Below are 27,762 nucleotides of genomic sequence, written 5' to 3'. Positions count from 1 at the left end.
ATCAAAGTGACAGCCGGAGAGTAATCTGACCTCAGTCACAGCCTCTAGAGATGCCGAGTGCTTCAACAGAAGGTCCATGGATCGCATGTGGTTCTTCTTGCAGGCAATGTGTAATGGTGTAAATCCATTCTGAAAGAGAGCAAAAATTCAACTTCTATATTATACAGCAACATAGAGTTCAGCTGCAAACATTTTTTACTAACCTAATTACATCAACATCACATACATCTACTTGTTTTACAGATGGCATTATAGTCATCATTACATCATCTAGTGGTAATAATTAATAGTAACACTTTAGTTTTGGGGGACCAATTGTCGCTATTTAGCTTCTTTTCACAATTCATATTTCTAGCCTTATTCTGCATGACTATATTTTAGATTCCTTAACCCTTCTTAATGTAACAACAACATTACAAATGGCAAATTATCCGTTTGTTGAGGTAAACATCATAGTTAATAGTTATTTATTTATAGAGCTGAAGTTAAAATTATTAGTCTTCCTGTGATTTTTGTTTTATTTTTCAAATATTTCCTAAATTATGTTTAACAGAGCAAAAAAGCATTTTTTCACAGTATTTCCTAAAATATTGTTTCTTCTAGAGAAAGTCTTATTTGTTTTATCTTGGCTAGAATTAAAGTAATTTTTTTAAAAACCATTTTAAGGTCAATGTATTACCCCTTAAGCCAATTTTTTTTCCGATGGTCTACAGAACAAACCATCATTATACAATAACTTGCCTAATTACCCTAACCTGCCTAATTAACCTAATTAACCAAGTTAAGCCTTGAAACTGCACTTTAAGTTGAGTATTAGTCTCTTGAAATATATCTAGTAAAATATTTACTGTCATCATGGCAAAGATAAAAGAAATCAGTTGTTAGAAATGAGTTATTAAAACTATTATGTTTAGAAATGTGCTGCAAAAAATCTTTCTGTTAAACAGAAATTGGGGAAATAAATATATAGGGGGGCTAATAATTCAGAAGGGCTAATAACTCTGACTTCAACTGTCTATAATAAACAAGAAAAAAGGAAAAGAAAAGATGCACTCACCAGAGCGCGTGCATTAGCTTTTGCCCCCTTGTCCAGAAGCACCTTGACCATGCGGTGGTGCCCACAGTGTGCTGCAACATGCAGTGGGGTAAGGTGGTCCAGAGTGATGTCATCGATCTCTGCATTGTATTGCAGCAGCTGCCTCACACAATCCATGTGATCGCCCTGCGCTGCCATGTGGATGGGAGAGAGACCGTTCTACAAGAGGGAACACATTATTAGAAATTGATCTGCGATCAATAATGCCAAGATAGGCAATCATAGTAATACAGTGTCCATCCATACAGTTGTCAATTATGGAATACTGTTTCCCAGATCAAGCCTCTACTCATTTCAATTGAGAAAACTCCAGTACAATTGCCATTTATGATTACTCTTTAGTCATCCGTGCTGAAATGGACAATTGAAAAACTCTTATATTTTTTATTATTTTTAATATAAACAATAGAAACCATAATATATCTTATAGATAGAGAGTTCTAATGTTTTTATGAAAATTAAGTTGGTTATAATGTAAACTTGAAAAAAAATGATCCTTCTATTCGTGGTATGTAAATACTAGTAAATCATCTTGAAATAAGTCTTGAAACACACTTGAAACCATTAAAATATACTGGTTTTAATGGTTAAACTTCATTGATTTGTGATGTTTTTAATGATATTAGTAGTGAAATCCATTCAAATTGAGTATTTTTCAGCACATTGAAGTGAATATTTTACAAAATCATGGTATTCACTGCAGTTCTTAGTTTTGCTGTATTCCAGGCACCAATATTATTACCATTTATTAAAGATGAATCACTGTCTTCACTATCTGTGCTTGGATATAAACATTACAATTATGATTTTCCAACGTAATTTAACACACTGTGAGCATAAATTAATACCAACATTTGCCATCTGATAGAGCGTTTGGACCTGGAAAATGTGACTGTTAACATCCTATTTAACCAGTGGATCTTTACCTTGGTTTTGGCCTGAAGAGGTGCTCCCTGGTCAAGCAGGATCTCCACCACACGAACATGACCGTTACGGGCCGCACAATGCAGAGGCGTCAGCTCATCCTACAGATAATGTAAAAAAAAAAATGTTTTTCTGGAAATACTCTGTGTGGCGAATTTATCAGCCAAATATCTATGTGGGCAGCATTGTCTGTCTTTTTTTACATATGTATGAAAGCATACCATTAAAACAGCAAGTTGTCACAAAGAGAAAATACCTGTTTTTCCCAAGAGGAAGTAAACTAGGTCATTCTCCACAAGCCAGACTTAAATAAGTCAGATTCAGCAGTCTCAGCAATGTGATTTTTTTATATGTCAGACAGTAAATAATGTCACTGTGAGATAGGATTATGGTTGTTAGTTAGCCATTAAACCAACCAACTAGTCTATTTAGATTTTATTTTGTAATTTACTTTTTAAAAAATACCAGATTTAACTTTATAATGTTTTATCAGTCTCATTTTGGTTTTTATTTTCTCATTTACATATACGACCTGTGAAACATTATTATACATAATATACATTATTATAATAAATATATACAATAAATACCAAATATGCATTTTTATTATTATTCATACATTCATTTTCCTTTGACTTAGTCCCTTTATTTATCAGGGGTCGCCACAGCGGAATAAACCGCCAACTTATCCAGCATATGTTTTACACTGCAGATGCCCTTCCAGCTGCAACCCAGTATTGGGAAACACCAATACATTCTCACACACACACTCATGCATTGCAGCCAATTTAGTTTATTCAATTCACCTATACTTCATGTCTTTTGGACACGGGGAGAACATGCAAACTCCACACAGAAACGCCAACTGGCCCAGCCATGACTCGAACCAGTGGCCTTCTTGCTGTGAGGCAACAGTGCTAACCACTGAGCCACTGTGTCGCCCAATTGACCCTTCGCTAAGCCACACCCAAAAACCGCCACCCACCAATCTTGGCTTAGCAACCGTAGCTACGCGCAGTGGCTCTGTCAAGCCTTCGAGCGAGAGAAACAGGCCTAAGCGTTGTGCATACGAATTGTGCAAATCTGACACCCAGTATCCTTAAAGTTTGACCAGGGTGGTGGAATTTTTTCCCTTTTAAAAACCTAAAACCCAAGAGGAGAAATGCCAGCTTGGATCAAGCTCTGTGAGGGGCGCTAAAAATGTGGAGTTAAGTTGGTTTTGCTATCGATATTCACATTCAGTGATAGACCGACGGCCATAACTCACACACCTCTCACCGTAAAAAGATCTAAACTGTGTTTCCTACAAAAAATACAAAGCAGGTTATGTTTCCCAGTTGTCTTTTTCTTTTTTTTTTGCTCGATATTATGGAGCACTGCTCCATTTAAGCCCTCACCATAGCAGTAATACTAATAGCAGTCATATTTCCATCCATTTCAAGCTAGGAGTATTTGAAATGGCATATCAACGGAACAAAACCGAAATATGATCACAAACTGAGCACTTGTGATCAATATACAATATATATATATATATATATATATATACTAATCTTTGCTGGTAGGGAAAATCTGACAGTACACTTCTGCTATTTATACTTTGATGTGCATTTCAATTTATTTATTTCTTCCACTTAACTGCAAATTAGAATAGAAACTGGATAAAGAGCACACAAACACACTTACAGTTATAGCTACTGTACACTATTACATGTCAATGACACTAATATTCAGCATAAATCCATCAATTTCCCCTTTATGGCTGCTCTTTCATGAATTATGTAGAAGGACTGTCCATGCGCGTTTCCTCGTCGATTAGTAACGTTATATTTCATTGCACAACAATTAGTCTATCAGGCTTTTTGGCTAAAAACAAGAAATCACGGTTTAATTAGTTATTATTAGATTATTTTAAAATTTCACCTCTTCTGTTGTGCATGGACTAAGCTGTTGAATGGTCAGCGTATGAGGCGGCTAGGCTAACCTAGCTTCAATTTTGATTAAATTATTTTCTAATCGGTTGCTATTATGTCGTGAATATACTCCAGTAATGCATACTGCAGTCCTTTATTGTCTGGCTTTCTCTGATATCTCACCTGTTTGCCAAAAATGACTGATTATATCCCTGGGAATGTCTGACACTAGAGCATACACACTGTAATAGATGTGCCAGGCACGAAAGCTTGACAGGCGTAGCAACAGTAACTAAGGAGGGTGGGGCTTAGCGAAAGGATAATTATTATTAATAATAACAATAATATACATAAAAAAACATACCAAGATGTCAAGTACGAATTTTGGTGTCTGCATCAGATTAAATTGACTAAAATTACTTTTTTTATACGTACATAGAATCACTGTCTTATTTATGTTTTATATATCTTTTGTGAAAATTATGACAAAATATGGGTGATGTTATAATATGTTGAACTATTGTTAGTTGTTAGTGAGTGAATTCTGTAAATCATGGTAAAAAAAACTGTCTGTAACTGAGGGAGGTTTTCACAGAGGAGCGAATCCAAATACAGATTTATTCAACGGAATGGTGAGGCAGGCAACGGTCAACACAGGAGCAATCAAGTTCATACAGATAATCCAGAAGTCGTTGTCAATGAACAGGCAAATGGTCAAAATGGGAGAAAGGTAAGATAAACTAGGAACAAGGCTAGAAGTAGATAACATTCAACACAGGAATCAAAGAACACGGCAAGACAAGGAAATGAAAAAGCTACGTAAAAGTAACTGGTTCGTTTTAACTAACAAAACAAACAAACAAACAAACAACAAACACTCAGCAACATGTGTGAGCAAATGTGATATATAAATAGTCTGTGTAATGAGTCCTTGAGCAGCTTCAGCTGTGAGTGTTTGCAATCAGATGAGATTAGGAACTGGTGTGTGTGTGTGTGTGTGCGCAGTGCATGCTGTGAGTTTTAGTTCTCCAGCGATCCGCAGTAGCTAGATGGCTGGTGACTGTAACAGTCAATGTTTTGCAACATATTTTTTTAAGACCCATTTCAATGTGGTGATGTCATTGGCCCATGAACCTTTCCTGGTTGTTGTCAAACTATTTGATGATTGTAACAAGAGGCAATTTAAACATAACGCAATGTTAAAAAAGCTATCATTATTTATTTATCAATATGTGGCTCTTTTTGGATTCTCAGTATTAAAAATGTAAAACGGGGAATATGTCAAATGTAAAATGGTCTATATAGGCATCTTAGTACAGATTAATGATATCATTAATATTTTGAATTCACATATATTTTTATATTTTCAGTTTTAAAGTACTTTTGTTTTGATTTTATCATTCATATTACAGTACTTCTTTTAACATATACTGGATTAATTTAACTTTAATTCATATTTCTTTATTTTATTTCATATTTATTTGTAATTTAAGTACTTAAACTTAATTCAGTTACTAGCCAAGGCATTTTAGAGACTTTTATTTCACAATTATTTCATTTAACAAACACATATTAACCCACTTTATATAAACTGCTCTTACTGTATATCTAATACCAACATTTACATTCTTTATGTATAGATAATAAGACATCTAACTAAAAGTGGGACAAAATATTTAACAGTGTATCACTGCAAACTGCAGACTATTGGATTATGGTAATATTTTGAAGATCACAAATGGATACCTTACCTTCGTCTTGGCATCAATCTGAGCTCCTCTGTCCAACAGCAGCCGCACCATAATCACATTCCCTCTCCTGGAAGCGATATGTAATGGAGTGATGCCATTCTTCAATAAAAAAAGACAAAGTAAGAATTTGTCCAAGAAGTCTATCTATTATAAGGCAGCAGTTAACATAAGAGTCGGACTGACCTTGGGTGTGAAGTTCACATTGGCTCCTCTGTTTAACAAAAGCTGCGCGACGCTGAGATTCTCATAATGAGCTGCGATGTGGAGAGGGGTAAATCCGGTCTGTCGGAATAGAGCGTAGCATTTCATTGATTCAGTATATGTACAAAACAAAAACACCTACGCTGACGGATATCTAAACAAAGTCAGTTCTGTTTATCTTGTCACATACTCATCACTGCAATTACAAGCCAAGAGCGGTTGCACTGAGCTTAGTGAGTCATGATGCGTAATCTTGCAGAAGCACACATACTTTGCTGAGGACATCTGGGTTTGGGTCGTTCTGGAGGAGTACGGCAGCGGTGCGCGTGTCGTCATTTCGCGCCGCGATATGTAGAGCCGGCAGACGCACTTTTCCCTTGGTGCCATAGTTTATCAGGAGCGCCACCACGTTTTCATGACCCTGTTGAAGAGCTACTGCTAAAGGAGTAAAGCCGTCCTGGAGGGAGAGATAAAGAGGTGTAAGGAAATTACAGAAGTGATATCCTGGTTATTTACAGTACAAATTTTTACATGTAACCAGCAGGCACCAGACGTCACACAGACGTAAAATTGACATTAGACTCTAATATCAGACTAACTTTAAATTTTGGTTGTATATGACAATAGGGTTGATATCAGAACCCAACGTCAGTTTGAGGTTAGACTTCAACGTCAAGATGAATGTTAGCTAGTTCACAACACACCATAAAATCAACCAAAGATCAACGGCTAATGATGTTCACTTTTGACATTGTATGGACATCACATTATGACATTAAAGTGACGTTGTATCTTAGTTAGGTAATTACACAACATAAAACCAACCAAAAATAAACGTCTACTGATGTTAGACTTTGATGCTGTATGGATGTCATGCTGTTAAAATTATGTTGGAGTTTAGTTAGTTATTGCCACAGCCTATAACCAACCAAATATCAACGCCAGATAACGTCGGTGTTAGATGTCAGCTGACAGCAAATTAATGTTAAATTTTGGTCACCTGACATCACAGCCAAAGTAGAACTAAAGCTCAGTGTCATATGACGTTGTGTGTCTGCTGGGATATTTAAGATATATAATATTCAAGATACATCTTTAACTTTATGTTTCAAATAAGTATTTACAATCAAAACTGTATATGAAACAAAGAATCTAGAAGATCATGAATCAATTGGCTTGAATTGTAATTCGTCTGGATAGAATGTGTGGGCATTACTATGTTGGTCAAACCAAAAATAAATTGCATAATGTTCAACAAGAGGAGGAACTTCAAAAAAAAAGGTTAAAAAAGAGAGAACAGTTAGTTTAAATGGAATAGTGTTGTTCGGTGCAAAGAGAAGAGTTTTAGCCACTTCTGTTGATCAACCTTCTGCCCTTGATGACTGCTAAGTGTTTGAGTTTGACTTGTTAGAACAGTTCATGTGAATCCTTTAGAATGTTGCTGAAATGTTTAGATTTACACTTTTAACATAATTAATGACTTAGCCAAGTTCCTTTAAAGGGGACATTGGATCAAATTTTCACTTTCGTAGGTTGTTTTTTTTGTTTGTTTACTTAGGTTTCTGTTGTTGTGTCTGCCAGCAAAGAAAAATTGTTAAAAAATGCAGCCAGTTTGTTATAATCTGTCTGACAAAAGAATGTGCCATATTTTGACCTGTTTTCAATTTTCTGCTTGTTTAGAAGTAACAAACAAATTCTTTACCTGTGCTTCTCTCTGAACAAACTATGGATTCCTCTTATCTCCTTTTATAAGCAGATAGCAAAGCAATTATGTCTTTCGTTTTTCTGCATTTGAACAATGAAGCGATCCTGGCATGCAGCATGATCTCTGTTTAGATGCAGTGGTCAGAGGTGTCCTTACACCAAATCCCAGTTTCAGAAGAGGCAACTATGAAATGAATAAGTTTTATATATGAAGGGAATATCCCAGAAAGAGTGGGCAAAAACTTGTTTAAGCGAGCAAAACATTTTTCCACGGACTGATTTACAACAATTCAAAACTGGATTCACATAAAAATTTCAGGTAGCAATACCTACAATTTGTCTGAAAGATGCAAATAATTTTTAAATAAAGAATACTTGTTTGTTTTAGTCGATTACAGATAAGAAAAGCCAGCTTCAGTTCACTTGTGTTAAAAATCTGATCATCTTTCTCTCACGTGCAGAACTGTTTATTCAGTGTGGTGTTGTTTTAAACTGATCTGAATGAAACTGAACTTCAAGAGTGACATTTTTATTCAATTGAACTGAATCACTATTTGTTTTACTAAAACTAAAGCAGCATTCTACCACTACACCCCTGCCTGCCTCATATGCAGGAATGTTCCACAATCTGAAATATTGTTATAGATTTTTATTCTCTTTTCTTTGTATATGTTAAGAAATAAAGATGACTTGACTTGATTTGTTGTGGTTTATACACTAACCAGAACAGAGACTGTGCAGCTGAGCATTTGTTGAATACAGCAATGTCACTTTTCATATGTATAGATGTTTGTTTGAATACATTTTAAATTGATAATGGTGGGCTGCAATGTCAAGCAATGATAAATTATATAAATGATCTCACTTATATAAATGGCTGTGAACTGAGGTGTTTTTGACAGAGTAAAAGAGGTTGCTTATTTAACCTACCATTAAGAAATGTAGCCAAAGTAAAATATACTTTTTTATTAAAGCCTATAGAATCTTATTAACTTGTGTAAAATGGACATCTGATGTTGACGTTAATACATTTTAATCATTATCATGATCATTATAAATCATGGTTTGTGAGTTTTGAGTTTATTTTGTCACTCACCTCAGTTGGAAGGCTCTGATTGGCTCCATGTTCAAGTAGATATTTCACCACTTCCAAGTGGTTCTCCTGTGCTGCCATGTAAAGAGGACTGAAACCTTTCTGCAAAACGCAAAAATAAGACCAAATGAATTCAGCGTTTCATTAACATGTTCCTAGTTTTGTTGATTTATGTTTTAGGGCTTGGACTAACCTGAGACTGGGCATTAACGTTGGCACCATAATTGATCAGTTCTGCAACCACTTTCTCTTGACCGGCCAGAGCAGCAATATGAAGGGCGGTATTCCCTTTCTGAAAAAAGAATAGAAGTGTACAAATAATAAAGAAAAAAAATGTTTGAAATAATTTGGTCACACTTTATTTTGATGGTCCGTTTGTTGAATTAAGTTACATTGCAACTACCTGCCAACTACTTCTCATTAGATTATAAGTAGAGTTTTAGGTTGGGGTATTAAGCAGACAGTCTACTAACATTAAAATGGACCATCAAAATAAAGTGTTACCAATAATTTTTCTTTTATTTTTGTTGATGTTGCTTGATCATTATAGTTATAAGAACTAAAAGCATGAAACTGTGTGTTATTAATATTTTTTCAACAAGGTATCAGTTTTAATCATGCTGGAGAAAGCCTGACTGACTGACTGAAGAAGCACATGTACCTTTGTCGTAGTCTCCAGGTCAATGCCATTGTGCAGCAGCTCCAGCACCATCTTAACATGTCCTTCTTTGGAGGCCAAATGCAACCCGTTAAGCCCATTCTGCGAGTACAAGAGAAAACATGAGGCGCTCAAAAACTCAGCGTGAAAAGCCCACACTGACACATCTCAAGTCTATCTCTTTATCTCTCTCTCTCTGTGTCTACCTGTCAAATGACTCACTGAGAGGAGGGTAGCCTAAAAATAACCCAGTGAAGCGCTGAGACATCAACAGATCTGTGGAGCTCTCATTAAACAGGGTGTGGAAATGGAGCAGTGGAGGAAACCGACAGGAAGGTAAAGGCTGATGCACATGGTACAGTGTGTGCCTTTTGTAGGGAAATCTGGGAGTTTAGCCTGAATTGGCCATAAGGGGGCTCTGCTCCGCCAGGCCGACTGGAATCCCCTTCATACTGCAGTGTCACTCATGCCTAATGAGCTCCTGCTGCAGATGCACTGAGCATGTGCAGAGGAGATGAAGGCATAGATGAAGATGGAGAACGAGGAGGCGCTGATGAAAACAGCCACACGTGCACACTTGGCATTAATATTCTATGGATGTGGATATAAAAGTATTGAAAACAATAAAATATGCTACTGTAATATGTTTATGAGCAATGGTGGGGTCATTAAAATGGCTACTTGTTAAAGAATACAAATTAAAATGTAGTTAGTAATGAAACCTATTAGTTTACACATTTTTTATAATTGAAATTTAAGACTTTCACAAGGCAAAACAATAAGAATTTTTTGTAATGGGCAGTGGAAATTTATTTTACTTGTGTCAAAAAAGCAAACTCTTGTTATGTACATATATTTACAGAAAGACAAATTTAAAAACTATAATTAACTAAATTCATCCACAGCATACATTTATACATAAATACATAGAGAATGTTTAAACAAATGTTATTGTAAGGATGTAATGAAGGTAATTAAACCATATTGGTATATAGAGTTAATCAATTTTACTGTTGTTAAACGATTGGGGAGACACGGTTACTCAGTGGTTAGCACAGTCGTCTCACAGCAAGAAGGTCACTGGTTCAAGTCCCGGCCAGTAGCCAACTCGGCCAGTTGGCATTTCTGTGTGGATTTTACATGTTCTCCCCATGTTGGCGTGGGTTTCGTCTGGGTGCTGGTTAATTGAATAAACTAAATTGGCCGTAGTGTGTCTGAGTGTGTCTGGGTGGTTCCTGCTGGGTTGCAGCTGGAAGGGCATCCGCTGAGTAAAACATATGCTGGATAAGTTGAAGAAAAGTGAATTAATAAACGATTGGGTAGCTTTACATGGAAAAAGGGAAATTAAGACCTGTTTAAAAGTATTTAAGACCTACAACACCATAATTACGTGAATTTAAGATTTTAAGTCCTAAAATGTTGTTTTTGAAATTTAAGACATTTTAATACTTTTTAAGACCCTGCGGACACCCTTTTTTGAGGTAGTTTAATCAAACTTTTGACCTTACTTGCACTCAAAAAATGACTTTTGATGCTTGTTCAAACTACTTCTTTAAAATGAGTTTAAACAACACAATTCTTAGGTTTTTTTAGGGAACAACTTAACTGTTTTATGTTCAATCCACTTAAATTTGTAAAAATGATTATGTTAACTTAATTAGTGTTGGGTCAACATGCATTTATTACAGTGTTTCCCACAGATTTAATGTGTATGCGTATATATATAATATAATTCTAAAATACATAAAGAATGAACCCAATTCTACTGTTTATATACAACATACACAACATAAAGTGTATAACACATCTAATTTGCAGTTGGCTTATGCTGATTTCATAAAAAGTTTATGAAAAAATATAATAAAAACATATATCATGGTTTCCACAAAGTTATTAAGCATTACTAACAGATAATACGTAAATTTTCACCAAATCAGACTATTGAAAATTATTGGTGAAGGATCATGTGACAATAAAGACAGACAATTACAGTTTTCAAAGTCTGCTATTTTAAATTGTATTAATATTTCTTATCATTACTCTTTTAACTGCACTGTTATATATTATATATAGGATAAGTTACTGCTATAATAAAGAGATAACTCACCAAAATACCCAATTCTGTTATCTTTTAATACCAAGAAAAGGTCTTATCAACTAGAATGGCATTACTTTATTACTTTCAGTTAATGAGAGATATATTTTGAGGAAAATCTGGTCATTAAAAAACTAAGAAAATTAAAGTGTTCAAGCTTAAAAAAAAACACATATTCATGTCCAAAATCAAACTCAGCGGGAGTTTAAATAATGTGTCGGTGCTCTTTGGGTAAGGGATTTATCAGAATAAACAGCAAAAATCAGTCCAAGGCACTCGAAAAATGTGGAAAAAATATTAAAAAGCCTTAATTGACATTTGTTTCAACATTTTTTAAGTGCCTTGGACTGATTTTTGCTGTTTAACCACATTTATGTATTTGGCAGATTTGATTTTCAATGAACAATGTCTTAATTTTCTTTCTTTTCCACAGAAACAACTATATGAAAAATGTCTTTAAAAAACAGGGAGATTATTTTGATTTATTGTGCAGACAGAACAATTAAATCTAATTGATATAAGCTATATCATCATTAGATGTTAACACATGAAAAGACTTAATAGCAGTAGCGCTGTTGTCAGCCGTTAGTTAGTCACCTGTAAAATAAAGACAAATTACAAGGACGAGACCATCAATTGTCTAAAAAAAAATCTCATTAACCATTACTTCCTTTGAGCTAAGGTGCAAATTAAGCACATGCTCGGAGGTTTTGCTGATTCTTGAATCTTCAAGTCCCAAAGCATCCGTGCCGAGGGCTTTAATCCGTCTCACTGTCAAAACCGGTCTAAGCTCCTCACAGAATGTGTTGCGACAGCACTGAGACATTCACGCTGTGATATCAGCATCACGCAGCGCAAGTATACCTTCAGTTTACCCAAACACGTAACTATAAAAACGCACGGAAATGCAGTCTGGGTTGCAGATCGCAGGCCGAGACAGACTCCTGATGGAATCCTGTCAGTGCATGATGTTATAAGGTTGCTGTAGTAGTCAATGTGTGTGTGTGGCTGTGAGTATATAGAGTGGGTGTTCATTTTCAGAGCTTTTCAATGCGGGAAGTCAGCCAAGCGCTCAGGTCCATTCACTAACCCGTCTCCGAGAAACCAAACATAGCGTGTCTGCAAATACCACAATATGCTATTTAAAGCCAGCAGCACCGAGTGTGTTATGATGCAAGTGGGTGCAAAAGCATGACCGGTGAGGGGGTTAGAGGAGGAAGACTGTGCTGGCGTGATTAATTACGGCAATTTACTGATTAGGGCATTGAACACAGCTCTGCATTGACACTGTAAACACAGCTGTAGTGTCCAAGCACAGGAGCATTGGGGGGTTAATATAGACACAAAAACATACAGGAACAGACAAACAAATACATGCACAGATGCGGATGCTAATCTACAAGATGATGGATTTATAGCTCTAAATAGCAATTTCTGAATTTAGGCAGTACTATTAATGGGCTTCAAAGTGACTCTGGGCTTTTAAGGCACGGGTGTGAGTTCACAGACCGCTGGCTGAACGTCTGATGTGCGAAACACACAAAACAGAAGATGCTTCGGAAGTTGTTATCTTTGAATTCTGAGTTATTTGAGATGTGTGTGGTGTGTTGTTTAAAGGGATAATTCACCCAAAAACAAAAACTGTCTCACTATTTACTTACATTCAATGGTTCTAAATGTTATGATCAGGGTTTCTGCAGGTTTCTTCAGGTTAAATGTAAGACTTTTTAAGAACATTATAAATGAAATTTTAGACTTATACAGGGCTAAACATTAAGGATTTTTTTCTTATGGCCTGGTTATTTTTATAAATAGTATTTGCATTAATGGAAGATCATGTAAAGGGATGTCTTGCTTTAGTTTTCATTCTCTTTATTTGGAGAATTTGCTGTAAAATGTTTAACAGCTGTTGTAAATTGTATCTCTTTACAATAAAAAGATGTATCATTTTGAGATGGATTACTCGTGATTGGTTGTCAGCCCAATAGGGTAGCTTTACCTAGTCATAGGAAAATTAAGACCTGTTTAAAATGATTTCAGACCTACAACCTGATATTTTGGTGAATTTAAGACTTTTTAAGTCCTAAATTTTTTTTTTTGAAATTGAAGACAATTTAAAAGGCACCTTTGGTGAAAAATCTACTTTTCAAGCTGTTTGGACAGACATGTGTGTAGGTATAGTGTATAGACTGTCATATTGGGGTGATATAAACACACCCAGTCCTTTTTTTTTTCAATTTAACAACATAAAAACAGTGGACAAATTGGAGCGGTTTTCAGATCGACCGCAACTTGATATAGGAGTGCAGTCCCCCCATCCACCGAATTGATTGACAGCTGCGTATTAACATATCCCGGTAGTCATGTGTATAATCATAACAACAAGACAGGACGTGCGCAAAGCAACTGGGAATAAAAGGTCTGTTCAGTTTGCTAGGATTATCAATCATCATCAAATGTGATCAAGAGTGAGTTTTACAAGTTTAAAATGTTTTAAAAGAGTGCATGTGTGTAATGAATTACAGCGATTTACTTCAGATTTACTTCATCACCACAGCCACGTGTCAGAACAATTATAAAGGAAGACGCTTCAATTCCAGTTTGTGGAAGTTAAATCAGGTTTATTTTGTACATTAACATAACAGATATCCATACAGCAGTGGAGATTAACCTGTATCCTGTCACATTTGCTTGCAAAAAGAGTGCAAAGCTAAACGCGCGCTGTCTGTATGTGTATGTGTGTATCTGTGTGTGTGTGCGCGTGAACTTTGTAACGACATTGTGTGTGACTCATCATTGCAACTCCACAACAAATGCATCAAATACTGATTGGTAGAGTTCTTACTGTAATATTTCTCACAAACGCTACGTGAGATCTTCTTCCTTTATGTCTGTCTGTTGTCTGAATCAGCCGAGGGAGGAGATTAAGGCATGCAGAAAGGCACGAAGAAACGATGGGCGGGGAGGACTAGCCTTAAAGGCGCAGTACAACAAAACCACAACCTCATGCAAAAAGGTATAAAATAGAAACTTATAAAAGGTATAATAAAAAATCTGATGGGTGTTTTGAGCTGAAACTTTACAGACACATTCTGGAGACACAAAAGACTTTAAAAAAGGGGTAACCCAGGTGCCCTTTAAGACTTTTTAAGACCTCACGAACACCCTGATGATTGCCTTTCTTCTGTTAAACACACACACAAGACATTCTAAAGTAAGTTGGGAAAAAAGCTATTGGCATCCACAGTGGGAATAAAAATACTATGGAAGCGAATTGGTGCTTTTTTTCATCATTTTACCATACACATAGCCAGAAAAGAGATTCTGTGCTGTATCTGGGTGTGCCACATTTATGGTGAGATTTTCTGAAAATATGTATGTTTAAATCAGTTATGACTGTGGATATGTGTTAAAATGTGGCATGGATATCATGCAAACTAATATTGTATTTAAAATAATTATTGACATTATCATAAGTGTTTTGAATTTTTGTAAAATATACATGCTGTAAGTCAGCACAAGGCTATGTTAAATTAGTCTACCGAAATATTCCAAATTCCAGTATATTCCAAAGTATGAAGCTGATTGGTCAGTTCTTGTCACGTGACTCACAGTTTTCATCTGAGGTCGCCTGGGAAACGCGAGTGCACGCAATATGCGCTCTGTAGCTTCCTGGTTAAAAGATGATTAAGTCTTTTACTGATGGTTCACGATTCATTTATTGGTCACACTCCACAGAATTATTACGCATCATTTTATCTTGAATCACCGTAAGAACTAGAGCGAAAATAAACAAACAACAAACACAAATGAATCTTGAAAATGAAAACACTAAGCCAACATCAACAATCAAACATCAATCTTAAACAAATAAACCAAATCATCTTATTTTCCCTTAAACCAGGAGCTAAAACACATGAACAGGGAATCTGTGAAGCAGCCGTATATCTGTGCCTTTTTTACTGTGTTTCACCTAGCGTTCCATGTTTGGCATGCTTTGTTTTTCATTCATTACTACACGCGATATATATCCAGTAGGCTATATAGACAAACAACTTAATTCATTCAACAAATCAAACCATATACAAAATACAACAAAATAACAAAAAATAATTTATTCTAAATTCTAGACAATAAAGTAACACATTATTTCAAGTTTCGTTACACGCTCCCAACATGAGCACGCGCAAAAGAAACGCCATGTGAACGGCCCCATAAGCAGCTACGTTTCTTTTCAATTTCAGAAGATACTTTCACTCCCGATCCTGAACAAAAATTCAGTTTAGCCTGTTTAGGCTGAGTTTGGTCGCTGTGCTTTTGAGTGCCGGTGTCCTCCTTAGTGATGAGTATTGTTGTAGAATGCTTTCTATTCAAGTGCTTGAACAAGTTTCTAGTCAAGTTAATAGCAGTGGAAATTTCTTTAGACTGCATTTCACAGCAATATTCTAGTTTTTACACTCAATGAAATCAAAGTAATGTCTGTATTTTCACTTGAAAAAGCAACCACTCTCCTCAGCATCTATTTCAACTCAGTGTTACGGCTGTTGCCTGCTTGTGCGTGTGTGTCATGACGTCACTCACTGTTTGTTTGCGCACCTGCGGTGAGTTGCACTATTTGCAAGTTGGCTATAAATATGGACCAACATTGAGCAGAGAGAGGAGACTTCACTGCCATCCATCAAGCTTTAATTATTTTTTTTACTTTAATTTCCTGCCGTTTTTCCTCAAGTCTTACTTTATTATGTGTTGTTATTTGTCGGGTTGTTAGTCTTAGGTTAGTGTTGGATATTTGTTGGAGAACGTGCGTTTTGATTCTTTATTCATTCTTGCTTAGTTGTGACACATGATTTGTTTGATCGATTTGTTGTAATAAATGTACTAAATTTAATAAATTTTGGTTTAGACGAAACTTGATTCATGTGTCCTCTTTATGTTGCGTTGCCTTGATGGATTAAATTTTTGGAAAAAATTGGTTCGTAACACTCACGTTCCCCAGCAATTTAAAATTGCATGTTTATTAACTGACGTTGCAGCAGAAAATGTTATTTAAAAGAAGCATTTTTTCTTCTCAAAACTATATTTGTAATCTAAGTAACGCAATTACATTGACTTTAGTAACTGTAGTCAACTGTAATCAAATTACACAAATTTAAAATGTAATTCGTTACATTACTGTGTTCCACAAAAATGTAATTAAAATACAGTAATGCGTTTCTGTGGAACGCGTTACACCCAACTCTGGTTATGACTGACGGTTGTAAAAATTACATCATAATCTATTATTAAATGTCATGTTATTTAATTATTTAAGCTATTTAGTTATATTTTTATATAATAATAAAAGGCACAGAGTGGACTCCAGACCTCTCTTATAAGCCCTTTAAGTAGACAAGTTTAGAAAAAGATTTTTTTCTATAGCCTAAAAAAATCAATCATCAATCTAGGTTTTTTTCTGGGATTTTCATCTGCTTAAGTACGTCTTGTGTGTTCAACATAAGAAACAAACTCAAAAAGATTTGGAACAAGTTGTGCATGAGTAAATGATGGCAGAATTTTATATTTTGGCTGAACAAAATTACATTTTATCTCTAAACTTAAAGTCATTGTAATGAACACTACAGAAAGCTATCTAAGCACAGCCTAAACTCTTCTAAATATATCCATAAGTTTTCCTTGAGACACTTAGCATAGATGATATATACTGTATAAGCTCTACTGCCAAGGTCAGTAAGGGAGCAAGTTGACTGTGCATCTGCATTCATAGTTCTACACATGTATGGATATCTATTTTAAGCACGTTGCTATGGAGTTGCTTGGATATTTTGGATGGTTGCTAGGTTTTTTCCTCCTACATACTGTAAACCCAATGAGTTAGTGCTCATCCACTTTTTTTCAGCCACATTAGTTGCAGAAGTACTGTTTCCATTCATTCTTTATGATGTATTTTAATGAAGCCATGAAGCAATCCAGCTAGCTATAAGCAGTGGTGTAAAGTAACAAATTACAAATACTCAAACTACTGTAATTGAGTAGCTTTCTCAGAAATTGTTATTTACTAAGTAGTTTTAAAAATGTGTGCTTTTACTTTCCCTTGAGTACATTTTTACTGCAGTATCAGTACTTTTACTCTACTTCTTTCCTTCAACCTGCAGTCACTACTTTTTTCTTGTCTATGGGAAGTAGAAAAATCAGTCCTGTGATTCCTGTCCAATAAAATCGCACATAGAAGGTAAATTGCCTCATAATAAACTACCTCAAGACATGGACGTTTTATAAATGCAGCAAACTGTTTGGAAGCATTGAAAGTGTACAAGAAGATGTCCAAAATTTTTACACGCAATGACCCAGAGACTGTTTAGATGCATGTCACTGATGAGAAAATGACAGATGTTTACTGTATGATGACCAAAATGGCCTTAAACACCCAGCAGACACACGACGTCAACATGACATCATTTTGACGTTGTACTTCATTGTTGTGGGGACATTGCATTTTGTTTGGAAATGAAAATCAGGTTGACGTCAGAACCCAACATCAGGTCGACGTCACTGTCCAATGTCCAACTTAAAAAGCAACCAAATATCAATGTCTAATGATGTTACAGCTTGACGTTGTGTGGACGTTTCCACCATGACGTCTAACAGATGTTGGATTTTGGTTGTCATACCTGACAAATAAACATCAGTATTTGACGTCAATAGGACGTTGTTTAAGGATGTTGGCTCGACGTTGGATTTTGGTCACTTTCTAACACAACCTAAAATCAACCAAATATCAACGTCATTTGCTGATGTTATTGGACATCAAAATAATGTTGTCCTTAGACACTGGCTAGACATTGAATTTTGGTCACCTGATGTCAAAACCTAAATCTAATCTAATATTAACGTCTTATGACGTTGTGTGCCTGCTGGGCAATGACTCAATGCACTACAGAATGTTACGTTTACACACATCCACAAATTACATGTAAATGCATCAGCCTTTTACAACGTAATACTAATTGAATAATCAAAATTAAATAAATAATTAACATTTAATAATAAAATCTAACAACAAACTATTCAAATAAAACTACTTACTTAAAATTTCTTATTATATCTACTGGAAATGTATTTATTTAGTGTATTGAAAGATATAAACTTAATATTTTGAGACCATAGGCAGACAGACTTAATTTTATGTTGTTGTTTTTTTGGCAATTTTTGCTTTGACTCTCTGTTTGTTTGCCTGTGCTGTTTTAATAAAAGCCTTGAACACATATAGTGGTAGAGTAAATACGTTTTAAAGCTCATTTATGTTGAAAAGATGTTCTTGGAAATACTGTACAATAAGGTCGAATTACATGTCATGAATAATTGTAATAGTTTTAATTAGATGTATTATAATATCACTTATGAAATTAAATGTGTGTAAACATGGACAATGTGGCATACAAGTATCACCAAATGCTTTGAGCAATATCCAGCTGATTGTTGCTTTAAATTAAATATGCAAACTTAGATATTTAAATTATAATGTTAAGTTGAAACAAATTAACAATGAAAATGACAGAATTGTTTATTAATGCTTGTTATTTACAATGTGGTGTATATCTTTTGACTACTAATATATATTATATATTATTTATATTATGACTAAAGTTACGTTTTATATATATATATATATATTTATTTATTTATTTATAATTTATATATACAGTTGAAGTCAGAATTATTGGCCCCATTTGAATTTTTTTTCCTTTTTTAAATATTTCCCAAATGATATTTAACAGAGAAGGATATTTTCACAGTATGTCTGATAATATTTTTTCTTCTGGAGAACGTCTTATTGGTTTTATTTCGGCTAGAATAAAAGCAGTTTTTAATTTTTAAAAACCATTTTAAGGTCAAAATTATTAGCCCCTTTAATATATTTATATATATATATTTATATATATATATATATATATATATATATATATATATATATATATATATATATATAGCCCCTATACATTTTTTTTTTCGATAGATTATACAACAACTTGCCAAAAGAAATCAGTTATTAGAAATGAGTTACTAAAACTATTATGTTTAGAAATGTGTTGAAAAAACTTCCTCTCCGTTAAACAGAAAATGGGGAAAAAATAAATAGGGGCAAATAATTCAGGGGGGGCTAATAATTCTGCCTTCAACTGTATACTGGTAGAATTTTTGGTTCTGAATTTAGTTTTACACAGCAAATTCCACTATTTAAATAGAAATATTATGAATATATGAAATTAACAAAAGCATACCTTTAATTGACAACAAATTTACAATTGGTCTTTAACCCTTTAGCTGAGTTGGTCTGTATTTCAAAGCATTCATTAATCACAAATATTTAAGACGAGTTGCATTTTCACATCTATGTTCAAAATTGGAATGACAGTAAAAGGTTTAAATATAAATTAGGAATGTTAAAATAAGAGAAATAAATAGAGTTTATACTCCCAAACCCTTACCATCACCACTCTATACAGGTTCCATCACAGAAATTACTTCTGAAATACTTGAATTATTTGTTGCAGTCATATCTGTAATATTAATAAATGTCATCTTATGAAATCATGAGAATAATACTAACACTAAACACTTTCTCACACATACTTGATGCTGGAGATAGAAGGATGGATTTTATTCCTCACCTGATTGGCTATGTTGATGTCTATTCCATTCTTGATATGGTCCAGAGCCTTTTCCAGATTACCTGAGCGTGCAGCACGGAGGAAACTGGTCGTTGCGTCCGCCTGAGGGGAAGAGAGAGAAGAGAAGGAAATAAATCCAAATCTGAAGGACATGGACTGTTAAATTACAACACTTTCTTTTTGCGCAAGGTTTTATGGATGTTTAGTGCATGATAAAACATTAGTGATACAGTCTGACTTACAGCTCTAATTAGAAATTCATTCTGCGCTGTGCGTGTCCACAGAAAAAAAAAGTATCTGGTTTGAGCTGGTTCAAGGGTCACATACAATAACAGCAACCCCTCAGATATGCAATTTCCCTATGTGAAGTCATCCAATTTAATGTTAATTACATGGCTGGGTTTGCCCCTAATACATATCAGCATTTGCTTTAGAGCAGAAATGCATCATGTAAATTATCATTTTTTTTCCATGTATCTTATTCAGTAAAGTAACCAGTTTGAGCTGTGGATTGGAACATTTTCTGACTATTTACATATTTAAAAGTGGTTTCAAATTTAAGTTACTTGTTTTCTGTTTAACACAAAATTATTGAAGAATATTTTGAAGAATGTTATAACTGGTAGCAGTTGACTTTCACAGTATTTTTTTCTACTATGGAGGTCAATACCATATTACAACAATACCTTCTTATTTTGGAGTTTTGGAACAAGTGGAGTGTGTCTACTGTACATGATGACAGAATTTATTTTTTGGGGGTTGAACTGTATTTATAAGCATCTCGACTAGCTCAACATAGGAGCTTTTGCTCAACAAATGGTGTGAGTTTGGAGGTGGATCTATTTCTTTGTAAAATCAATGGCAAACAGTAAGTGTTTCAGAAACCTGAGACAACAGTCATTATTTTTGTGAATCCATTTGGCAACAACAAAAAAAGCCATGTCATGTCATGTCATGTCATAATAAAAAAAAAATGCATCTTCACAGCCAGCTATCACAATAATGTTTGCTTTAACTTTAAAGTTGTGACAGAATTTTATAGCTCTTGTCAGGGATTTAATACATGTATTTCAAATACGTATTTCAAATACAAAATAGTATTTTGTAATTTGTGTTTGATAGGGATGATGAAAATGGCTTAATATTTTGTATCAAAATACTTTAGTGTCTTGTATTTTGTAAAATACTTAAAAAAGTTCACATGATCACATCATAAAAATGCAGCCTCAGATTGATGCTTTCTCAGATATTTGCCAAAGCTTAAGATAAGAACAGAAAATTGATTAAGAATGTGGTCAGTGCTAGTAGTATGGATGGAAATTATGCAACACATATAAAGAAAATAACAGACAAATGGCAGATGTATATTTGGGTCAAAAATCATTGAAAATAACATACTGCACAATGCTAAGACCAGAAATAAAATATCAGTCGTTAAGAACTATGGAGCCTTCAACACATAATCATTCTCAGTCTCAGTGCTGCCGTTGGAAATGCAGAGGAAGTTTAGAAATATAAAACACCTAAAGATTCTGTACTGGTGTTTATTAAAGGGGGTAAACTGAGACTCTTCCAGTTAAAGAAGAACTGACAGAATCTTGTGAAAAACGTATACCGTGCAAATAATAGTAGTTTTAGATGGATTGCTGATGTAGATATGAAGAAAATACAACAAACAACAGTAAAATAAATCCTACAGTGGCGATTCTTACAATACTTCATTGGCTGTTTCAAATGCCAGTAGCTGATCTGCAGATGCTCTTTATAGTTAATGAAGAGGAAAGATGTTAAAGTGGCACAATACAGTACATTCATTCATTCATTTTCTTTTCGGCTAAGTCCCTTTAATATTCTGGGGTCGCCACAGTGGAATGAACCGCCAACTTATCCAGCATATGTTTTACACAGCGGACGCCCTTCCAGCTGCAACCCATCACACATAGAAACTTAAATAGAAGTTTCAGATAACTCCATTTTTTAGAGATATCATGTTTTATGTTGTGCATTAAACAACTGCATGTACAACTGCAAAAACATGATGTATGGAAATTACTAAAACTGGAGATTTGAGTAGTTTTCAGAAATCATGTTTTTGCATTAATATTAAAGATTTCAATTTTAAAAAATCTACATTTATTGAACAAAAAAGTAAAATAACCTCTTCAAATATCACTCTTTAAAATATAAGACTGTTAAGAGATTGTTGCAGTGTCACTGGCCACGCAATGGATGGAAACACAATGAAGAGATATAGAACTATATTCCTACTTATTATCTGCATTTCATGGTGTTTTACAGTGATTAAGGAGATCATCTTCAACACAGGACTTTCTGCATGGAATTTGTACAAAATGTTTGCTAAAATAAATGAGAAAGTCAGTTTAATGGTGAAAGGATTGACCAAATATGCCTATTGATTGAAGGTTTGCAAAGAAATGTCACTCTCCTTCGTGCAAGTATTTTGTAGTATTTTCAAAATACCAAATACAGTATTTTTTATACTTGTTGTGGCTGCTGTAGTTTAGTTTGATTCATGTCAAACTGAGGTATTTGGTATGTTATTTTAAAATACATTTCAATGTATTTTTGCCCATCCCTGGCTCTTGTACAGTAAAACATTAATAAAATTAAATACTACTACTACTACTACTACTACTAATAATAATAATAATAATAATAATAATAATAATAATAATAATAATAATAATAATAATAATAATAACAGCTTTGTTTTGAAATAATAATTGCTCAATATGTTTTACATTTAGCTACAATAACACTCAAAAAGTTACATTGATTTCACAGGGTTACTAAAAATGTACTAGTTATTAAACTCTAAAAAATGCAAATTTATTAAAATAAATTAGATTTTCATGTTTAGTGTTGAACAATTAAAATAGTCAAGAAACTACTAAAATGTAAATTGTACAAAAGAAGAATTTTAAAAAAAATCCCGTAATCATAAAAGAGAAATAAAACAGATACAACAGGGCTCTATTTATATCATAAAACAAAAGCAGGTAAAATGGCAAATCTTTTTGTGTCATGAAAACTATGCAGTGCACATACAATAATGTTCAGTTAGTCCTTTCATCTATCATCCGTGCCTCTGTTTCTTCTCTCTCTCTCTCTTTCTCTCTCTCTCTCAGTCTGCATATCTACATACAGCGTTCCTCTTGATCTCGGCTGTTCTTTTCTCAGTGGAATAACTAACAGCCTCAATACCTACTGTTCCCAACCTTCGCTTTGGTCTTTCTCTCTCTCTTTCGAAATATTTCAAACATACCACTCTACATCGCCCTGTTCAATTTGCACCTTCGACTTCCATTTCTGCTGCTCTATCTAAAAATCCATCAGTGATATTTTGTGGTTTTCCATGCGATGACTAATGCAGTTTGCTCTGATGTGGTCACAGTTCTATTGAGTCCTTCAATTGATTTGTCAGATTCTCTGCAGTCTCCAAATTTCAGATTTTCTCTGCCGTGCTATTCAGTGGGGATGACTGACAAGCCAGTCGCCCATTCAGAGGGAGATGAGGACAGAATACTGAATGAGGAGAAAGAAGTCATTCTGCACCCTCATTTGTTCAGTCTTCAGGTGACGGCACTGAAAAAAATCCATCAGTCATCATGACTGTGCAGTAACAGTCTGCGCGTGTGTGCCATCATCTCATACTCAAAACAATTGGTCAATCACTTGAGGATCTTAATTGATTTCATTTCGGGACACGAATCGATTTCTTTTCTACAATCCTGTTGAAAAGCCATTGGTTAGTGATCATTATTCTCAATCAACCTGCAGAATAGAGGCTCACACATTCTCTACCACAAATATGCTTTCACCAATGGTCTCAAACTCGATTACTGGAGGGCCACAGCTCTGCAGAGTTTAGCTCCAACCATCTCCAACTCATACCTGCTTAATAGTCTCTATACTTCCATACTATGTAGTACGTCGAGTAGTATGTCCGAATTCATAGTATTCGAAAAACAGTAGCGATAATAGTATCTGATGGATGCTACACTATCCCACGATGCCATGAGAGAGAATTCATGAATGGAAGTAAAGCGACGAAATGGCATGGGTAGGTCAAGTGATAATGACGATGGCAGATGCAGTCCGTCCAAGCTCCACTCATACTACTGACCTTGTTGAGCAATGTGTGTGTTCATGACTATATACAAAAATGTTAGAATAATATGATAAGACATCAGTTTTTACATGAAGCAGCATAACAAGCTGTTTTTAATGTCCAAAAATCAATGGAAGTGAATGAGATCGAAAGTCTCGAGCCAAAGATTCCAATGGCTGTGCCTGCTCGTACAGAAAGAATGAGGTCGATATAATAGGTTAAAAACAGCATGCAAGCTGTGTAGTATGTCTGAATTCGTAGTATTTGAAAATCAGTATGCGAGAAGTACCCGGATGACCTACTTCTAGCAAGATTATTAAGTACGCATCTGATAGATGCTACACTTTCCCATGATGCCACATGAGAGAATTCATGAATGGAAATTAAGCGATGCAATTGACGCCGGTAGTTTACGTGATCATGACGAAGATGTTGTACACCCGAGCTCCATTCATAATATTGAACTTATTCTACAAGGCGGAAGTGCGCTCGTTTTTGCCATTGTTTTAGAACTTCAGATTCTGCTGCTTATGGGAGAAATGACTAGGAATAATAAACGACAGAGAACAGTGAAACTACACACTCTACAAACAAGTGTGTTCATGACTATATACATAAAAAGTAGAATAATATGAGAAGACAATATCAGTTTTCAACATCAAGCAGCATAACAAGCCGTTTTTAACGTATAAAAATCAATGGAAGTGAATGAGACCAGAAGTCTCGAGCCAAAGAGATTCCAATGCCTGTGCCTGCTTGTATGGTAAGAATAAGGTAAATACAATACCTTAAAAACAATATGCGAGCTTTGTAGTATGTTTGAATGCGTAGTATTCGAAAAACAGTAGGCAAGAAGTATTCAGATGACCTACTTCTGACAAGATTCTGAAGTACGCATCCAATAGACGCTACATTATCCCATGATGCCACGTGAGAGAATTCATGAATGAGAGTGAAGCAACTGACGCGAGTAGGTCACGTGATCATGACAAATGGAGGATGTAGAACGTTTGAGCTCCATTTATACTACTCACATTCATACTATTGACCTTATTCGGCGATGTGGAAGTGCGCTCGTTTTTCTGATTGTTTTAGAAGTTTAGATTCTGTTGCCTATGAGAGAAATAACTAGGATAAACGACAGAAAACGATTTAACTACTTGCTCTACAAACAAGTGTGTTCATGACTGTTTACATAAAAAGTAGAATAATATGATAAGACAATATCAGTTTGCAACATGAAGCAGCATAACAAGCTGTTTTAACATCCAGAAATCAATTGAAGTGAATGAGACCGGGAGTCTAGAGCCAAAAAAGATTCCAATGGCTGCGCCTGCGTCAAGAAAAAGGTCAATATAGAACATATTTTCCAATGGTCGTGTAGTAAAGTCATATTCAAATGTAGTACATACTAGAGTAGCAGGCCATTTCGGACGCAGTAGTCTTGAACACGATTAATGGATCAGCTGTGTTTAATTAGGGTTGGAGCAAAACTGAGAGGGCTGCGGTCCTCCAGGAATCGAATTGGAGACTATGGCTTAAACAGATGTTTTTTCTTTCATGTTATTTGCTGATATGTTGACACATACTTAACATCATCGTCAGTAGAATGCCTGTTGGTTCAATTAAAACAGTAATAACTGGTATAGATGACATGTAGCTGCAAAGTTACTTATCCACATTTTTCCTATAGCCATATGTTTTGTTTGATTTAGGGAATTCTTATGGAATTATGGGTCTTTAATGAAAATATAAATAAACATGAATGTATATATTTTTTAAACTGGGTCCAATAAGATGGACCATGAACAAGAGCAAACCATAAACAAGCTCAAAAACTTGAGACAAGTCATTTTGGTGTCGTCATTGCCTGTAGTTTCTTTCAACTTCATTGACAATATTATTTTCTAAAAAATATTTTTGTGTGCTAAAAGTCTTGTGAGACAGCTTTTATAACTAGTGTTTTGATTACTGGAATTCCTTATTTGTGATATCCCCAAATCTTTGGTATCTCCACTTCAATTGATTCAAAATGCTGGTGCTGAATTTCTAAAAATGGTTAAAGATATGACCACACCACCTCAATTTTGCAAGTCCTCCATTGGCTCCCAATACACTTCAGGACTGACTTTAAAATTCTTTTTTGTTTGTGTGTTTTAATGTCTACATAATCTTGTTTCAAAATGCCTCATTTGCTCAGTCCAAATAACCCTGATAAAAGTTTAAGCTCTAGTAAATACTAATTTATTGACAACCACTTGCTTAAGATTGAAACGCAGGAAGGTACTGAGCCTTTTAGGTGGTGGGACCTCGGTTGTGAAATAGTTTGCTCAGAAGGGCCACATCTGTTTTTCAAAATTCTCTTTGAAACTCATTTGATTTCTTTAGCCTTAAAAATGTTCATTTGTTGATTTTCATTTCTGCTTTAATTGGTGTGTGCCCATTTTATATTGAGCAGCATATTTTAGTTTGGATTTTATATTGGACTTATTATTTTCATCATGATAATATGATGAATAATATATTAATAATATATCAATATATATCAATAATAAATTAAAATTACAAGGGATAGTTCATGCAAAAATGAAAATGAACTAACTGAAGAAACCCAGAAATAGTTCCAAACCTTTCTGGTTGCTCACAAAAATAAGATATTTTGAAGAAAGCTAAACACATCTAACCATTGACATCCATAGTAGGAAAAACAAATATTATGCAAGTCAATGATTGCAGGTTTCCAGCTTTCTTCAAAATATTTCTAGGGGAACTATCTCATTAAGTTATTTTTCAACAATATTGCAGACATATTGGATATTACTGTACTTTAGGGAAACATAAATAAAGTATAAAACCAAAGAACCTCTCACTCAGAACCATTTTATTAGAAGAGATTTGTTTCTTTTCTTTTGAAGAAACTCAAACTGAATAAAATCAATATTATCCATTCAGCTAACATATTTGAGCTGGACAATGTCTGTGATAGTTCCTCACATATTTCAAGTTGGTCACTCGATACATTGTGTGGTGTCTTAAGTTAAGTTGACGCTCAGAGTTGTTATTCGTTTTACTTATTTGACAGTTCCTGAACAACTTTGAGTTGTGTTTTGGGTCATTATCTTCCTGAGAAATGAATGTCCAGCTTAAGCATATTTCTGATGGATTGACTTGTCTTTGAAGTACTGAAAAGGACAGGCTGGTTGATCCTGTTATGGACTTGGCACCAAACTGTCATCAGCATTAAATTGGCACAAAACCCCAGATCATGACATTGTCGTCTTCAAGCTTGATAATGTGAAAGAGTTTTCAGTTCCTGGTGACAAATATTGAGATATCAAAGCTATTATTCAGAGAATGTGTTATGTCTTTACTAAAATTAATTGATTTGCTTTTGAATGGTGAGCATGTGCGTACTTTTTTATGTATTCTCATTTTTATTTGTGTTTTATTTGTATTTTCTGTATTTTATTTGTTCAAGGTTATATTTGTTATTTATTTGTTAATACATTTTTATTGTTTCATATAA

General features: G+C 34.6%; 1 protein-coding gene across 5 annotated transcripts in view; it reads right to left on the bottom strand.

Moving 5' to 3' along the window:
• The window catches only part of ank1b (ankyrin 1, erythrocytic b), a 126,495-nt gene that overhangs the window by 53,220 nt on the left and 45,513 nt on the right, over positions 1-27,762 (bottom strand). For all 5 annotated transcript variants that reach the window (XM_056446356.1, XM_056446352.1, XM_056446354.1 and 2 more), the window contains exons 2-11: positions 20,105-20,206; positions 9,344-9,442; positions 8,876-8,974; positions 8,686-8,784; positions 6,157-6,342; positions 5,868-5,966; positions 5,685-5,783; positions 2,023-2,121; positions 1,058-1,255; positions 31-129 (exon numbers count right to left, since the gene is read on the bottom strand). In XM_056446356.1, coding sequence (XP_056302331.1) covers positions 31-129; positions 1,058-1,255; positions 2,023-2,121; positions 5,685-5,783; positions 5,868-5,966; positions 6,157-6,342; positions 8,686-8,784; positions 8,876-8,974; positions 9,344-9,442; positions 20,105-20,206 — 1,179 coding nt within the window. The remainder of the gene's footprint in view (positions 1-30; positions 130-1,057; positions 1,256-2,022; positions 2,122-5,684; positions 5,784-5,867; positions 5,967-6,156; positions 6,343-8,685; positions 8,785-8,875; positions 8,975-9,343; positions 9,443-20,104; positions 20,207-27,762) is intronic.

The sequence above is a fragment of the Danio aesculapii genome, chromosome 21, assembly GCF_903798145.1.
Source record: "Danio aesculapii chromosome 21, fDanAes4.1, whole genome shotgun sequence".
Taxonomy (NCBI): domain Eukaryota; kingdom Metazoa; phylum Chordata; class Actinopteri; order Cypriniformes; family Danionidae; genus Danio; species Danio aesculapii.
Note: the sequence above shows the minus strand (reverse complement) of the source record. Positions and strands in the feature narration are given on the sequence as shown.